The sequence below is a fragment of the Tamandua tetradactyla genome, chromosome 6 (assembly GCF_023851605.1).
Source record: "Tamandua tetradactyla isolate mTamTet1 chromosome 6, mTamTet1.pri, whole genome shotgun sequence".
Taxonomy (NCBI): Eukaryota; Metazoa; Chordata; class Mammalia; order Pilosa; family Myrmecophagidae; genus Tamandua; species Tamandua tetradactyla.
In genome coordinates this window covers 50,966,308-50,981,604 of record NC_135332.1, presented here as the reverse complement: position 1 = coordinate 50,981,604, position 15,297 = coordinate 50,966,308, and the positions used below count along the sequence as shown (strand labels likewise).

At 47.0% G+C, this 15,297-nt stretch overlaps 1 protein-coding gene across 5 annotated transcripts in view; it reads right to left on the bottom strand.

The window, feature by feature from the left end:
- Nucleotides 1-5,038: 5,038 nt before the first annotated feature.
- The window catches only part of ADAP2 (ArfGAP with dual PH domains 2), a 29,926-nt gene continuing 19,667 nt past the window's right edge, over nt 5,039-15,297 (bottom strand). For 3 of the 5 annotated variants that reach the window (XM_077165274.1, XM_077165276.1, XM_077165273.1), the window contains 4 exons: nt 13,098-13,181; nt 10,387-10,449; nt 8,965-9,042; nt 7,854-8,256 (listed from right to left, as the gene is read on the bottom strand). In XM_077165274.1, the coding sequence (XP_077021389.1) occupies nt 7,957-8,256; nt 8,965-9,042; nt 10,387-10,449; nt 13,098-13,181 (525 nt within the window). In that variant the 3' untranslated portion in view covers nt 7,854-7,956. Of the gene's footprint in view, nt 6,430-7,853; nt 8,257-8,964; nt 9,043-10,386; nt 10,450-13,097; nt 13,182-15,297 lie in introns of those variants that run through there. The other 2 variants (XM_077165272.1, XM_077165275.1) reach the window with 2 other exon arrangements.

Genomic DNA, 15,297 nt, shown 5'->3' with positions numbered 1-15,297 from the left:
ATTTATTGCTTTTTTGCATATATGGTATATTTCACAATAAAAAATGTTAAAAATATATATAAAACTTTAAACAACCGATTTATCTTCATATTTTTATACTAAGTCTTTGAAACCTGGTATACATTTACACTTACAACACATCTCAATTTGAAAGCTAAATGTTCATTGGAAATATTTGATCTATATTCAGGCTTCATAAACTTTACAGTTGAAAAGTAGGTTCACATACCCAAATTGCTTCATACATGAATAATATTTTCCAATAAACTATCAAAACATTATCTTTCTTTAATATTTATATTCACATTGATAAAACTGACTCAGTTTTTTGGATGCAAGAATTGATTTGACTTTGAAGCAAAAGCGTATCGGTTTCAAAAAAAAAAAGCACATCGGTTCCAAAACTGTACCTGTCCACATTGAATGCATACGCTAACTCTAGCATGAAGTCAATATTAATAACATCAATTTCAGAGGTACAGTGCATAAATTTAAAAGCAACTTCAATATCAGTAAAGTGTTCCTCAAATTTTTTTATAGTTTCTACAGCCAATTTACATAACACTGCCAATTACAATGAAAATCTTCTGCCTCTTGATTCACATTAGAAAAAGTGTGTCAAAGTATTGATTTGCATTATTAACTATTTCCATTTCAACATAAATTCTTCTAATTCTTCAATTAGGTCACAAGCTTTTCCTTTCCTTGGCGCTTCAAAATTTACTTATTCTTTGTAGTATGATATCTGTGAGAAACATAATGACACTGCCATTTTATGTTTTTGGTTATTGAATGTTTGGAAAGCATTTCTTTGATTCTAAGAAAATCTTGAATTGGAGCTAACAAAACAGTATATCTTAGTAAAACTCATCCAAAGGTCAACCAACAGGCATTGGCAAAGATTAGATCACTAAACTGTCTTTCAACACTTCCATATACTGGCAGAGATTCATAGCATTTACACATATATGTTGAATAATTTCAACATCTGTATCCATGACACTTCAGAAAACTGAACACAGATATTTTCACTATGTATCATACCCTGGAAGAAAGCAGTAAGGGAACAGTCCCTTGTTTTAAAACTTCAACAAATCTAAATTTTCAATATAGCTTAGCTGAAGAATCATCGTGACCATCTATCATGACAAAACTTAAGTTCTCCATATCTATCTGAAATTCATCTTTAACTGATACTAAAGATTCAAAAATATCTATACTATGAGTTTGATTTTTTAAGCAGTGAATTAGTATTTTCTCATTAACTTGGGGGTGCTTGAGACAACTTGGGGTAAATTTGAGACAGAATTTACCCAAATTATTCATTATTAGTCTCATATCACACAATTCATCTAAAACTAGAAAAACTACCTACATTTTTTTCAAATTTTGAATAAAAATTTGGTCTTTGATATTATTAGAAATACCTTATATTCTACAGATAGTTGTTTGGTAATAGCTTAATTGAATGATTTTCACTTTTTATAAAATTTGGTTCTAGTATTTTTCTCATCACTTAAAAAAATGTACACAATTGAAATAATAAGTATCTTATGCAGTATAGTCCCACCAAATACTTACATTGCATTTGAAGGGAACATATCTTACACTGCTTAAGTTTTTAGATTTAAATTTCTTACTTAAAATTAGATTAAAATAAAATGAAATTAAAAATTAAAATGAAAAGTTTCTCAGTTGCATTGGTAACATTTCAATGCTCTATAGCTACTAGTGGTTACTGTGGCTGCTATATTGGCTAGTACAGCCTGAAGTCATTGATTTTTATACTTTTTCTCTAATCACTGTTTTAGATGCATCATCCCAATTTCTCTATGGTCTATTTTCATCATCATTCAGTTATAAATAATTCTTCATCCTTTGTGATTTCTTTTTTGACCCATGGTTATTTGTCTATTTCTCCCTTAAATGTTGTCAATTTTTGCTTCATGTCTTTTGAGGCTCTATTATTAAACAAATACATATTTGTGGTGCCATGTCTTTTGAAGAATTAACTGTTTTATCATTATAAAATGTCACTCATTATTATCCCTGATAATCCCTCTCCTGAAAATTACTCTATCAGATCCTAGTATAGTTAACCAGCTTTTTTGTAGTCACTGTATAAGTGGTACACACTTTTCCATGCTCCTTTTACCTTTAACCTGTCTGTGTCTTTAGATTTAAAATAGTCATCTTGCTTTCTTAGTCACTCTGACAATCTCGCTTTTTTATTTGACTGCTTAATCCATTAACATTCACTGTTATTATTCATATGGTGAGATTTACTACTTTGCTCTTTGTTTTTTGTTTTTCCTATTTGGGTTTTGTTCATTTGTCCCTCCTTTCCTGTCTTTTTGGGGTTCTTCAAATTCTTTTGATATCCATTTTAATTTCTTTGTTGGCTTTTTAGCCTTATCTATTAGTCGCTGCAATCATATATAAATCCTTCACTTTTCATAATCTGTTTAGAGTTAATTTGTACCACTTCATGTAAATCTAAGAAGCTTATAAGTGTAAGTTCCATTTATTTGCTCCCCCAGTCCTTCACACTAGAATTGTCATATATATTACATCTATTGGCAGTTCCCTGGTTGCTATGCCAAAGACCACTTAACAAGTTGGTTTAACAACAGGAATTTATTAGCTCAGTTTTGGAAGCCAGAAGGCTTCCTCACTGGGTCCGTAGCATTTTTTTGTTTTTTGTGGGGGGCATGGTCCAGGAACCAAACCCAGGACTCCCACATGGAAGGCGAGCAGCCTACCACTGAGCCACCCGTGCCAGTAGCATTTTGACAGGCTGGCATCCTTTGGGTTCCTTGGCTATCCCATCTTGTGGTCATGTCCTCTCTTTTCTCTTTGGGTTCTGACTTCCAGTTTCCACTCCTCCACGTGGCTTTCTTTTCATAAAGCCTCTAGTAATAGGGTTAAGCCCCAACCGTGTTCACCTGGGCCACACCTTAACCAAAAATAACATCTTCAAGGCCTCTCCCCCAGCCCCTCTCCTGCAGCCCCTCTCCCGCAGCCCCTCTCCCCCAGCCCCTCTCCTGCAGCCCCTCTCCCCCAGCCCCTCTCCCCCAGCCCCTCTCCCCCAGCGCCTCTCCCCCAGCCCCTCTCCCGCAGCAAAAAAAAAAGAAAAAAAAGAAATAAATAACATCTTCAAAAGGCTCTATTTGCAAGGGGTGACCTTCCTTGCACTAATAAGCCAAAAAGGGAGAAGGGGATCTAATGTAAGCGTACAAAAGAATCTTCAGGGAACCAGACCTCAGTTGGAAACCAACCAAAAGTAGGCACTGCATCTCAGCAGACTCGGCCTCTGCCTCCTGTCTGTTCTCTTCTGAGGGCCTCCCACCCTTTGAATCCTAGTTTCCTTCCTTGAGCAGTATTGTCACTGCTTGTTTACTTTCTTTCTCCCTCTCTAGACAGTAAGTTCCTTGAGGGCAGAAACGGTGCCTTTTTCGTGTCCTCATCCTTAGAACTTAGAAGAGTGAACCCCCACAGAGCTCACAGCATGGGTGTGCTGGTTTGAAACTGTTATGTACCCCAGATAAGCCATGTTATTTCAATCTTAATCCATACCTGTGGGAATGGACCTATTGTTTAGGGTGAAACCTTTCATTAGACTGTTTCCACGGAGATGTGAAACACCCAGTTGTGGGCGTGGCCTATTGATTAGATGGAGATGTGACTCCGCCTATTCAAGGTGGTCTTGATTAGTTTACTGGAGTCCTTAGAAGAGCTCACAAAGGAGAGATAGGTCAGAGCCCACAGACATGCAGACGTTTGGAAATGTCGAAGCCCTGTGACACGCCAGGAGCTGAGAAAGCTGACAGATGCTAGACAGGAAGCAGAACCCAGCAGACACTGCCATGCGCCTTTCCGTGAGATGCTAAGCTAAGAGATGAAACCCAGAGTTTTGCTCCAGAGCAGCTAAGTCAGGACCCACAGACACTTAAAGAGAAAGCCACTGGAATCAAAAGCTAAAGGCAATGGAACCAGAAACAAGGATCAGCATATGTGAGCCACGTGCCTTCCTGTGGGACAGACATTGGCCTTTCTTTGGAATCAAGGTATCTTTATCTGGTTGCCTTAGTTTGGACATTTTGAAGGCCTCAGAACTGTTAGCTTGTAATTTAGTAAATCCCCTTTATAAAAGCAATTCCATTTCTGGTATGTTGCATTCTGACAACATTAGCAAACTAAAACAGTGGGGGGAAAGGCAGACAGGTAAAGTGGCCCTTAAATCACCACCTGGCAGGTGCTGAAACAGACTTTTTTTTTTTTCATGCCAAAACCCCGGACCGAGCCTGAAACAGACATTTTCAAGATGCTTTCAGAGCCAGAGGAGGAAGCCACCACCTCTTCACCTGGTTCGTAAGGAAGCCTAGAAAAGAGACAGCCTGATGGTGATGCTTGTCCAGGGATTGGGGAACCCAAAAGAAAAGCCGTAAAAGATCCTCTGAGTCTCCACTGAGTGTTTCTATACATCACTCAAACGGAGAGGAAGAGAACGAAGAATCACCAAGCGAAGACCTTGTGATTTCAGCCATCTGAGATTTCCTTTAGCTCCTCTTTCCCGTCTCTGGACATTAAATACTTTCTTCCCTCAGCCTTGGGTGCTTTCCTCTCTCTCTTCACTCTGCCTAACCTGTGAACAGCTTTAAGGTTTCAACTTAAAGGTCACTTTCTGGGGAGGAAGGAGACTTCCTTCTCTCCCTCAGTTAGGGTTCCCACGGCAGAGGTTCCCACAGCAGTCTGTCCTTCCTGTTTGGAACACTCGCAGCGCTGTGCAGCCTGCTGAGCGCCTGCTGTCCCAGCGGCCTGGAAAGGGCGGCGGAGGGACCACATCGTCTCGTTCCCGCCTAGTCCCAGGCCCTGGCGCAGGGCTAGGAAGTGCTCAAAATACTCATCTCGTACACTGAAACTCAGCATTCAGTACAACTTCCTCACTTTAAAGAAGAAAACCCCAAGACAAGGAGGTGGGGAAGCGCGTTTCCCAGTGGTCTCAAGGCCCTGGCCGGGTCACTCTGCCCTGTGGTCCAGCAGAGAAGTCTCCTCTGCTCGCTTCCTTCCTTCCAGGGCACAGCGGTGATCCACACGAGCATTGCTTTTTTAACACTAACTATGCTTTTATTTTTCCTAAAATATGCAGAGATGGAATTCTCCCAAGAACATTTTTGAGTCATGCCGGAGGTGAAAAAGTAAAAAAAAGAAAAGACACTGCTCTTGACATGGGAAAAGTAGGTGCCTTCTTATTTTTTAAAAAAAATTTTATCAGGATAACAAAAATATAACAGAACATGTCCCATTTTAACCACTTCCAAGTCCACAGTCCAGTGGTGTTAATTACAGTCACGGTACTGGGCTACCATCACCATCACCCATCACTAAAAATTTCCCATCAAACCAAACAGAACCTCCCTCTGTACTGTTTTTTTATTTTTCTTCCCAACTTTTCTTTTGAAAGCTTTCAAATCTATCGACAAGTTGCACGAATAGGACAATAAGCAGCCATCTGTATCTCCTGTAGATTCACCAACTGCTAGTATCCTGCACAATAATTGTCTGTATCTCTCTTTCTACCCCACCCCTCTATATATACATATATACTCTATGCATATATATATATACACATATGCTTTTTTTCTGAGCCATTTCAGAGTCAGTAGCAGACATTACTACATTTTACCCCTAAATACTTCAGTAGATATCGTCTTAGAACAAGAGCATTCTCTCGCAGAAATACAGCATAATTATCACAATCTTACAATGCTAATAGCTAATACACATTCATGTTCAAACCTCCCTAATTATGTCCCTTATCGCTATTTTCCTTGTTTTTTAAAAATTCAGGATCTAATCAAGAATCACGAATTGCATTTAGTTGCCATAGTTCCGTATCTTTCTCCTTCAGTCCATCACAGTCCCCAGTCAACCTTATCTTTCATGACACTGAGATTTTTGAAGATTCCTGGGCAGTTGTTTTGCAGAATGCCCTTCAATACGGATTTGTTTAATCATCTCCTCATGATTAGATTCAGATCAAACGTTTTGTGGGCAGAAGCATTACTTGGGTGATGCCCGTGGTGCCTTGGCTGGCAACGCTACAACTCAGGGTGGACAAGTCCTGAGCTGGAAAGCCTTGAGGACACACTCTGGGCCTGGACAGGGTGGGGTGGGGGTACCACATCCACAGGCCCCCTGGGGTCAGGAGCGGGGGGAAGGCCCAGACACCGGTAAAGGCCACAGCTTCAGTCTTGACAGTTGACCACCGGGGACGGCTGCTGACTGCAGGGCACTCACTCCTGAAGCACAACCAGGGCTGACGAGAGAACGCATCCTTCCTGCCAGGAGCCCTGGGGGGGGCCAACGGCCAGCCAGCACCTCAGCCCACAGGTCACCTGCTGCTGCAGCCACTTTCTGTTGATGCAGCTGTGCGGGAACAAGAAGGGGGTGAGGGGGGCCGACCGCACTGGGGCAGTCCTACTTGGGGGAGGGGAGGCAGCGAGGGCATGGGGATACAAAGTCAGAGAAGGCCAGAATCAAAAACAGACTGCGGGAAGAGTGAAATGAGACAAAGTGTCAATGGCTGAGAGATTCCAAACAGAGTCGAGAGGTTATCCTGGAGGTTATTCTTATGCATCAAGTAGGTATCACCTTGTTATCCAAGATGTAATGGAGAGGCTGGAGGGAACTGCCTGAAAATGTAGAGCTGTGTTCCAGTAGCCATGTTTCTTGATGATGATTGTATAATGATATAGCTTTTACAATGTGACTGTGTGATTGTGAAAACCTTGTGTCTGATGCTCCTTTTATCTACCTTATCAACAGACGAGTAGAACATATGGAATAAAAATAAATAATAGGGGAACAAACGTTAAAATAGATTTAGTTTGAAATGCTAGTGATCAATGAAAGGGATCAGTAAGGTGTATGGCCTGTAAAATTTTTTTTTTCTGTTTGTTATATTTTTCTGTTGTCTTTTTATTTCTTTTTCTGAATTGATGCTAATGTTCTGAGAAATGATCATGATGATGAATATGCAACTATGGGATGATATTGTGAATTGCTGAGTGTATGTGTTGGGAATGTTTGTTTCTTGTAATTTTTTTAATTAATAAAAAATTAAAAAAAAAAACTGACTGCGAGAGCGAGAGACAAAGGGGGACCCACGCACCACAGAAGGGGAGGAAAGTCGAACCAGAGACGCAGAGGCAGAGAAACCCAGAGAGACTCCTAAACATGTAGGCCCCCAGAGAAAAGCAAGCACCAGCCGATAAACGTCACTGACAATTTCCAAGGCCATTTGTGAGGCTATTTGGCTTTGGGATTTTGGACAGTGACGAGCATTTGTGTTTACACAAGTTGGACTCAAAGGACAGCAGGCTTCCCCCGGGGGCCTTGTGGGGCCATGTATCAGTTTGTACTTTTCCAGACACAGAACTTCTCTTTTCCAGAAGCCAGGCCCTGGGTCCCTGTCAGAGTGGGCTGCCCTAGCTCAGACGTCTCCTCTTTCCCAGGGTGCCGCACACGGGGAAGACTGCGTGGGGGGCGGGGGCAGGAGTGAAGGATTGGAGGGAAGACCCGGAGCAAACAAGGGCCCTGAAAATAGCCTTCCGTCACCACTAGTGGGGAGGACCCCAGGCTCCCTGAGCTGCCCCGCGGGGTGGACCTCAGCCAGTAATTACAGACCACGCTCTTCTCCCAGGAAAGGGGGCCTGAGGGGTGGCAAGAGGAAGGCGGGGCTCATGCTAGACTCCGTGGGGTGGAGAAGGGGCTCCAGGCAGCTCCTCCGGGGCTAGACTCCTCTAGATGCCAATGGCCTCGGGGTCCCCTCAGAGGAACTTCAGGTGGGCAGAGAGGAGGGCTGTCTGTACTTTTCTTTGGTAGGAAGAGATGAAGAAAATGGAAAGAGTGTTGTCAGGAGCCATGGCCTCTGCTTCGGTCTCTGTGGCAGCATCAAAACTGAACCCAAGTGAAGAAGCCCCTTCTGCCCCCTGAAAGAACAATCTCTAGTGGCTGCATCTTACTGAGGAGGTTGAGGGGGGTCAAGGGGCCAGACAGGACACCCTGCAAACTCTCCAGCCATTCCCGCTGCTCCTTCTCGTTGGGGCAGGTGAAGACAAATCTCCGCTCCGGGGTGACGATGGTAAGGCCGGCTTTCCAGCGACTCCCTCGGACGCCCTTGGGCAGATCTTCAAATACCTCGTACCCCTGTTCTTTGCTTCCGAGAAAAACCTGGCCCTGCTCAAAAGCGTCCTGAAAACAGAGGGTGCAGGGTTACGGGGGGGCTGCGGCTTGAGCAGAGGGCAGCTGCAGCCTGGGCAGCTCTGTTTTGGTACAAAGTGGGGGGTCACTGCTGGGATTTCTGTTTAGTGGGACCCAATATCTGAAAGGTTCATACCCTAAAATAAATCGCGCACATCATCTATTAAAATAATATTGAACATTTATGGTGCGCTGGCCATAAATCAAGAACTTAAGTGCATCACATGTCGTAGCTCATCTAGTCATCATGACTACATGTGGGAAGGCATTGTTAATAAGCCTGCTTCCCAGAGAAAGAAACTGAGGCACAGAGATGGAAGTGTCCTCCCCAGGGCAGGACTGAGACCAAAGCCCAGCAACCAGATTCTAAGCCCACACCCTTAACACTTCACCTCCTGCTCAGAAGTGAGCCCTGGAGACAAGAAGAAAAAATACAACTTACTTGACTATAATTGACAGCATTTTGGACACATATGAAGGACTTCCTAAAGCTGGGAGGTGAAAAAAGTCTGTCTGGACAGCTCTGTGCACAGAGACGACTTAGAGAAGCTCCCTATGGGTAAGAGGTAGAGTGTGTCCTACTCCAGGTTTCTCCTGCCCTGGCGCTCTGGAAGAGGTGTTTGTCTGCAGCTTCCCCACCGTCCTGAGCACAAACCCACCTCTGTCTGGGATGGACTAGAGACCAGGAGTGGCTCTTACCAGTGGGTTCTTGTAATAGAGCAGCCTTCGCTCCTGGGAATCCAGGGTGAACCACCGTTTCTTGAAAGGTTCTCTTTGCTGCAAAAAAGGGAACCACGTACTCGGGAAGGTGGTGCCAGAGGACAGAGGGTGGGAGGCCAACCCAGATCAAACCAAGGGAGCCGGCCAGTCCCCTGGTTCTCCATCCCAGGCTCCCGAAGCCAGAGGTCCTAGCGCTCTTCTTTGGGGCCCAGGCAGGGGCGCTTGTGCTCTTGAGGCTCTGCAGCCGCCCCCCTCTCCCCCATCGTCACTCCCACTTGTCAGCTGCACCCTGCTGCCCCCACGTGCTGCCTTTAGTTGGAAAAAAGAGGCACTTTCCTCTTTCTCAGGCTGTGGACAAGAAGTCATAGAAAAAGGAACTTCTGGAAATCAGAAGTGGCTACTTCTCAGCAAACCTGAAAGTGCTGACCTTGGCCAAATTCTAGGGCCGGGGAGAGAAAGCCTGGGGGCAAGAACCATGGGGTAGGGGCTGTGCCATTGGCTGGTGAAGGAAAAACATGAAATGTGCAACCCTTTTTACGAGCTTTCTTTCACACTGATTCCCTAACACATTTTATACTAGTCTTAACAACCATCCTGTCGACGCAGAATACCTTCAAAATAATCCTTGGACCGCAGCCACTTTGGGATAATGTTTTTAAGCAGCTCCCTCTGCTTGCCACCTCCCTTTCTCTCTTTCCTTCTCAGTCTCTCCTGCCAGACTTCTGACTTTGAGCCCAGCCCCACCCAACATTGAGGTTGAGGATGACACACTAAGGCAGAGGCTCCTCCCCTCTGGACCACCCACGGGAGGCTCAGAAGCTGCCAGCTTAGCTTCCTTTTTAGATCAGTGGAGTGAGCAGACGCTGGAGGTAGGAGCAGGTTCCAAAGCAAAGGAGAGCAGAGACTGAGTTAGTTTAAGGGTGTGAGCGAGTGCGGGGGTAGGGGCATGTACCGGGGGCGCCTCCGGCCCCCAAGCATGAGTGTATATGTGTTGTTTCGTTTTCTCAGACAGTCACCTGTTTCCATCTTGCTTGGGCAGTGCTGGTAGTCCCCCAGCCTGGAGGACACAGTGGTTCTGGAAAGCACAAAAGCTACCTCCCCAGTGAGTCCCCTTTCAGCTACACTTTCCCAGGGCAGGGCCAGTTAGAGTTAGGAGGAGAGAAGATGATGATAAAGAGGAGGGATGGCCAATGGTAGGGAGAAGTTCCTGCAGCACTGCTGGATCACTCACCAGCTCAGTCTACACTCCGTCCTTCAACTCTGGAACTCACAAACATCGGCTTACCTCCTTCCCTCCCACGGCCCTCCCGTTGGCTCCCCATGACCCCACCTCCCAAATTCTGCCCTACTGCCCTCTGGGACAAGGACCATGTACGTCCCCCGGGGAGGCGTAGAATGTACCTTTGGACCAGTCTTTTCCATGAAGCCTTGTTTGAGGTAATTCCTGGTGATGAGGGGCACGAGCTGGGGGAAGAGAGACACATGCTGACCCCCTGACTCACACCTCAGGGGCTCGAGGTTCACCGTTGAGCTCGGCACCCTGACGAAGGGGAAGTTGGGAATGGGGAAGGATACGCACTTGCTCGTGGCTCACGGGGTTATATTTGGAATGTGAAATGGATGCAACATTAATATTTCAACAGAGCCAGATGACAGCACCCCAGATGTTTGCAGAACCTGGCGTGAGGACTCCTTCAGTAACCAGAGGATGGACACAGCCAAGGCTCTGAGGAGCCCCTCCAGGTGCCAGCGTGTCAAGTTCTGGGTGCAGTTCTCACACCACCGTGCGAGGCAGGAATCATCATCCTCATTGTACACAGGATGAAACCAGATCTCAGAAGTGGACAGGGATTTTCCCGAGGCCTGGTAACTGTTATGACGAAGAGCTGAGACTCTCCAGCACTGACAGATGCTCAACTGTGCTCCTTCCACTATACCATGACGTCTAAGGGCCTCTGATCAGGCCCCTGCACAAGCCCTGGTCATCAGTGAGATTCTAACATAGCGCCACGAGGAGGCAATGGCCAGGCAGGCAAGTAGAGAAAGCTCTGGACTAGGAGTCAGGAGACTAGGATTCTCGTTCCAGCTCTGACCTCAGCTAGTCTGGCAAGACCTTATGGGCCTGTTTTCCCTTGGATAATAAGGAGACTGGCTTTTGTGACTTCTTAGAGGCTTCAGGGACTGATGGTTCTGGGACCACCTGGCAAGTCTAAAGCTTCAGATGACAGTCCAGATTTCTAAAAGCAGAAGAGGTTTTCTAGAGCCCCAGGGCCCAGGGGCAAGGGCAAAGGGGAAGTGAGTTCTGGGGACTAGAAATGGGCATCTGGAAGAGGGAATATTATGAGCCAAAAAGGATACTATATTTTAATGTATGCTACTCCTTCTCCCCTAAAATAAGTTCTATAGGCTGTAATTTGGTGAAAAGTCAGAGTTCTTAACTACTAAACAGTCTAAACTTGAGCCAGGCAGGACTAGCCTAGGCCTAAGAAGACAGGTGGAGAAGGAAGATCATGCAGAAGGAGTACCTGCTGTGCTTTATATGGCTTGGCTCACTGTGTTCTCACCGTAGCTCTGGGAGGTAGGTGCCACCACCTTGGTGACAGAGGAGTATGCTGAGGCTCAGAGAGGGGAGGTGACTTTCCCTGGGTAACACATCAGCTTCTCTGACTTTAGAGTCCCTGCATTTCTTATGACAGGACCACAGCCCCACTCAGACTCTCTGGGTTTCTGGCATCTGGATCCTTAAGCCTGAGCCAGGCCTGGGCAAGTGCCCAGAACCTCACACCATACATAGAGAACAAGTTCGAGGGAAGGAAGTGAAAGATAGGCTGGGAGGAGATTGGGGGTGAATAAAGGGTAAAGAGGATAGACGAGGGAGGCAAGAAGACACTGAGGATATTGGCCAGTGATCAACCCCTCGGCATGGGTCAGCAGAGTCGGAAATCATCTGCACTTTGTAATTCCAAGTCGCCCCCAGTCAGCACTCCCAGCCTCTGCTCGCCCACAGGGAGCCCGCGTGGACTACTTCTGGCTGCCGAGTCAGCAGAAGGAAGAGGCTGACTCAGGAACTGCTGGAAATGCTCCCCAGACAACTGCCATGGCGGAGCCTCGCTGGGCTTGGGGCCTGCCCCCATCCCAGACGCTGAGCTCCTCACGAACCTTGGCGTTAAGGAACATGCAGGCTTTCAAGGAAGGTCTAACTGTTTGAAATAAGATAGCCCCAGGATTAAGTCTCAGTTCTCCCCACCCTCTCCACCTCCAGAATCCACTCAGAGGAGGACCTAAAACAGGACCAGACCATGAGACCTCAGAGCTGGAAGGGGCTCTATGATGGCCAGCCACCCTCTTACAGAGGGAGAAACAGACGCTAAGAGAAGTGATGTGACCTGCAGCAGGTGAACGACAGGCAGCCGTGAGAGCCCAGCCTCCCGACCGGAGGCAGCATGCTCTGCCCCACGTTGTGTGGGCTTCTCCGGCAGAGCCTGAGAGGAGGATGGATGCCCCAGGGAGGTGAGGACGATCAAAATGAAGGTCTCGCCATTCCCTTGGCCACCGAAGGGGGACCTGCTCCGGTTGCAGTCATAAAGGGATGGGTCCCGCTGCCTTCCGGACCTGAACACCATGCGGCAAAAGGGGGTGGTAGAGTGGAAAGAGCACCTTCTGTCCTTCACCTGTCCTAACTGGGAATGTTTCTCATCAAGAAAGTAGGAATAACTATCTCCACCTACCTACCTGCTACAAGGGATCACTGGATATAAGGAGCCACAGACGAAAACGGGCTCAGAAGCATTTTGTAAGCAGGATGTCAGGGGTCATTTGAACATTTTAGTGGGTGAAGAGGTCAGAAAGAGATGCCTAAATCCGGTGCCCCTCGACACTCCAGCTAGTGGCTGTGCATCCTGACGGGGAGAGCTGACCTGCTTTTTGGAGGCATCTCGCCCTGTGTGAGGCCATAATCCACCAGCTTCCCCAGAAGAAAATCCTGCTTTCTTTCCCAGGTCTCCAGGCCTGGCCTTCTAATGGACTCAGTCTGGTCTCTGACTGTCTTCTGGAGAGAAGGCAGGGAGGAGGCAGGGAGGAGGCTCAGAAGCTGGGAACCACATCTGGCTCACCTCAGACTCTGGGAGCTCAGGAAAGGCCATTTTTAGGTATTGCAAACGGGCTGCGCGGAGGCCATTGAACCAGTCCACTATCTCCTGCCAAGAAAAACGCAGAGGACAGACAGCAGGTGAGATGGGGTGGGACCAGGCCTGGTGGCAGGAGGCTGGCTGAGTTATCAGATTAGGCGCCCCTGCACTGGGCCATCCACTCTACCCTGGGGGGTTAAAAAGTTTCAGGGGTCTGTGGGCTCATCACAAGCATCTGACTCCATCTTGTTCCTGGGGAGAACGAGGTCAGAGCACGGGGTGCTTACCTGAGCTAGCAGGAAATCACAGACGAGGAGAACCCCAAAGCCGTGGGTAAGGGCAAGTGAACTGCACAGAAGTCATGCAACACCCAGGATGGTGCTTTTCATACTTTGATGTGCACATGAGTTACCTGGAGATCTTCTTAAAATGCAGATTCTGATGTAGTAGGTCTGGGGCGGGGCCTGAGAGTCTGCATTTCTAGCAAGCTACCAGGTGAAGCTGATGCTGCTGGCCAGTGGGACATACACTGAAGGGCAAGGAAAGCATTGTCCCAGGATGTCAAGGCCAGCTTTTCAGTGTGGGGCAGGAGCTCCTGGGGATGCTCTTCTGACGGGAATGATCCTTGCTAGGGGTGCAACTTCAGCATCCCCCTGGGAAAAGGCATCCCTCAGCAGTCTGGACCATTTCCTCTCACCTGGAGACCTACACCAGCCTCTTATCCAGACAGCCTTGTCTCTGCACTGCTGCTCCCAGTCAGTCCTCCCCATGGCAGCCAGCGTGATTTTGTAACTGCGACCCTGCTCAAGTCTGGTTTCAAGTATGCTCCACTGCCTTCAGGAAAAAAGTCTAAGTTCCTTGGCAAGACCTACTTTGCCTCTGAGCTTCTTTACATGAAAAACTATTTTCACATGTTGTACCCCTCCCAGAACATTCTGTCTCGTTTCCCTCCTTCCCCACACATACCTTTTACTTAGAACATCCTACCCACCCTGCAGGTTAGTTTGGATGTTGTAACAGATACATTTTTGAGCTCTTACTTGCCCAAGCCCTGCTTCTGTGAGAGCTGCCCCACCCATTCCCACCCACCCCTATTTGCAACCACATTTGCTACTGTGATTCCTTCCCTCCTTGGCCTCAGCAACGGGACCAGGGCTGGATCAATGCGGAGGCTGGATTGAGTTTATCAGATTCCTTCTCCCAGGAATTTGGGATTGAAAGACTGAAAGACGTGTTCAAACAGCTGCAGTGCTAGACTTTGAGAAATATATTTGAGAATGGTTTCAGAGGAATTGCAACGCAATGTCCCCTTCTCCCTCACAGGTCAATTCTCACGAAATTCTGAGCTCTCTTGTCCCAGGGATTGTTAAGAACTTCTTGGGTCCCAGGCACTAAGGGAATGGGGCCATCCCTGGAAAGCCCTCCCATGCCCTTACTTTAGAAGGTCTTACCAGTCACAGAATGGCAGCCCCAGGGCCGGATCCAACCTGCACATGTTTTGCTTGGCCTCTGAACTTTTGTTTATTTCAGCCCCCTAACAGTATTTCTTGTTTGCCGCAGCCCCTGCCACTCCTTATATCTGTCCACTTCATTGATGGAAATTGCCTTCTTGACTCCTCTAGGCACAAGTTTGCTGCTCTCACTCGCGCCTATCTAAGGGAGAAGCTGGGCCATGAGGGTAAAGAGCAGACTTGCCAGGCTGAGGGTGTCAGATGCACCGTGACTGCGTGAATGTCAGGAACGGTACGTGTCAGAGACCTTGGGCACCTCAGTAAAAGTCCCATGGCAGAGACGGGCATGGAGGGGTGGCCACCACCTTCTGGACCAAGCCAGTCTCACAAGGGGCAACAAGAGAAGACCCACCATGTACTAAGAACCAGGGGTCTCCTCATTATCTCCCAGATTGCATAAGTCCCAAAGTTCTCAAAAAACCCAGGGAAGGAGCAAAGACGATGGATATTAGATTCCTCACCGACCTTCGGAAATGGGGTCCTCTTCATTTAGAAAAGGGCACCTCTCTCTTTCTCTTTCTATCCCTCTCTCTCTCTCTCTCTCTATCACACACACACACACATGAATGCACACACCACAACACCTACACTGCTCGGTTGCTCATTAACATCCAATCTCTCATTCTAATATCTCAGGAGACTCGGTTGTACTTCCTGTCCGTGAGTGCCATGAG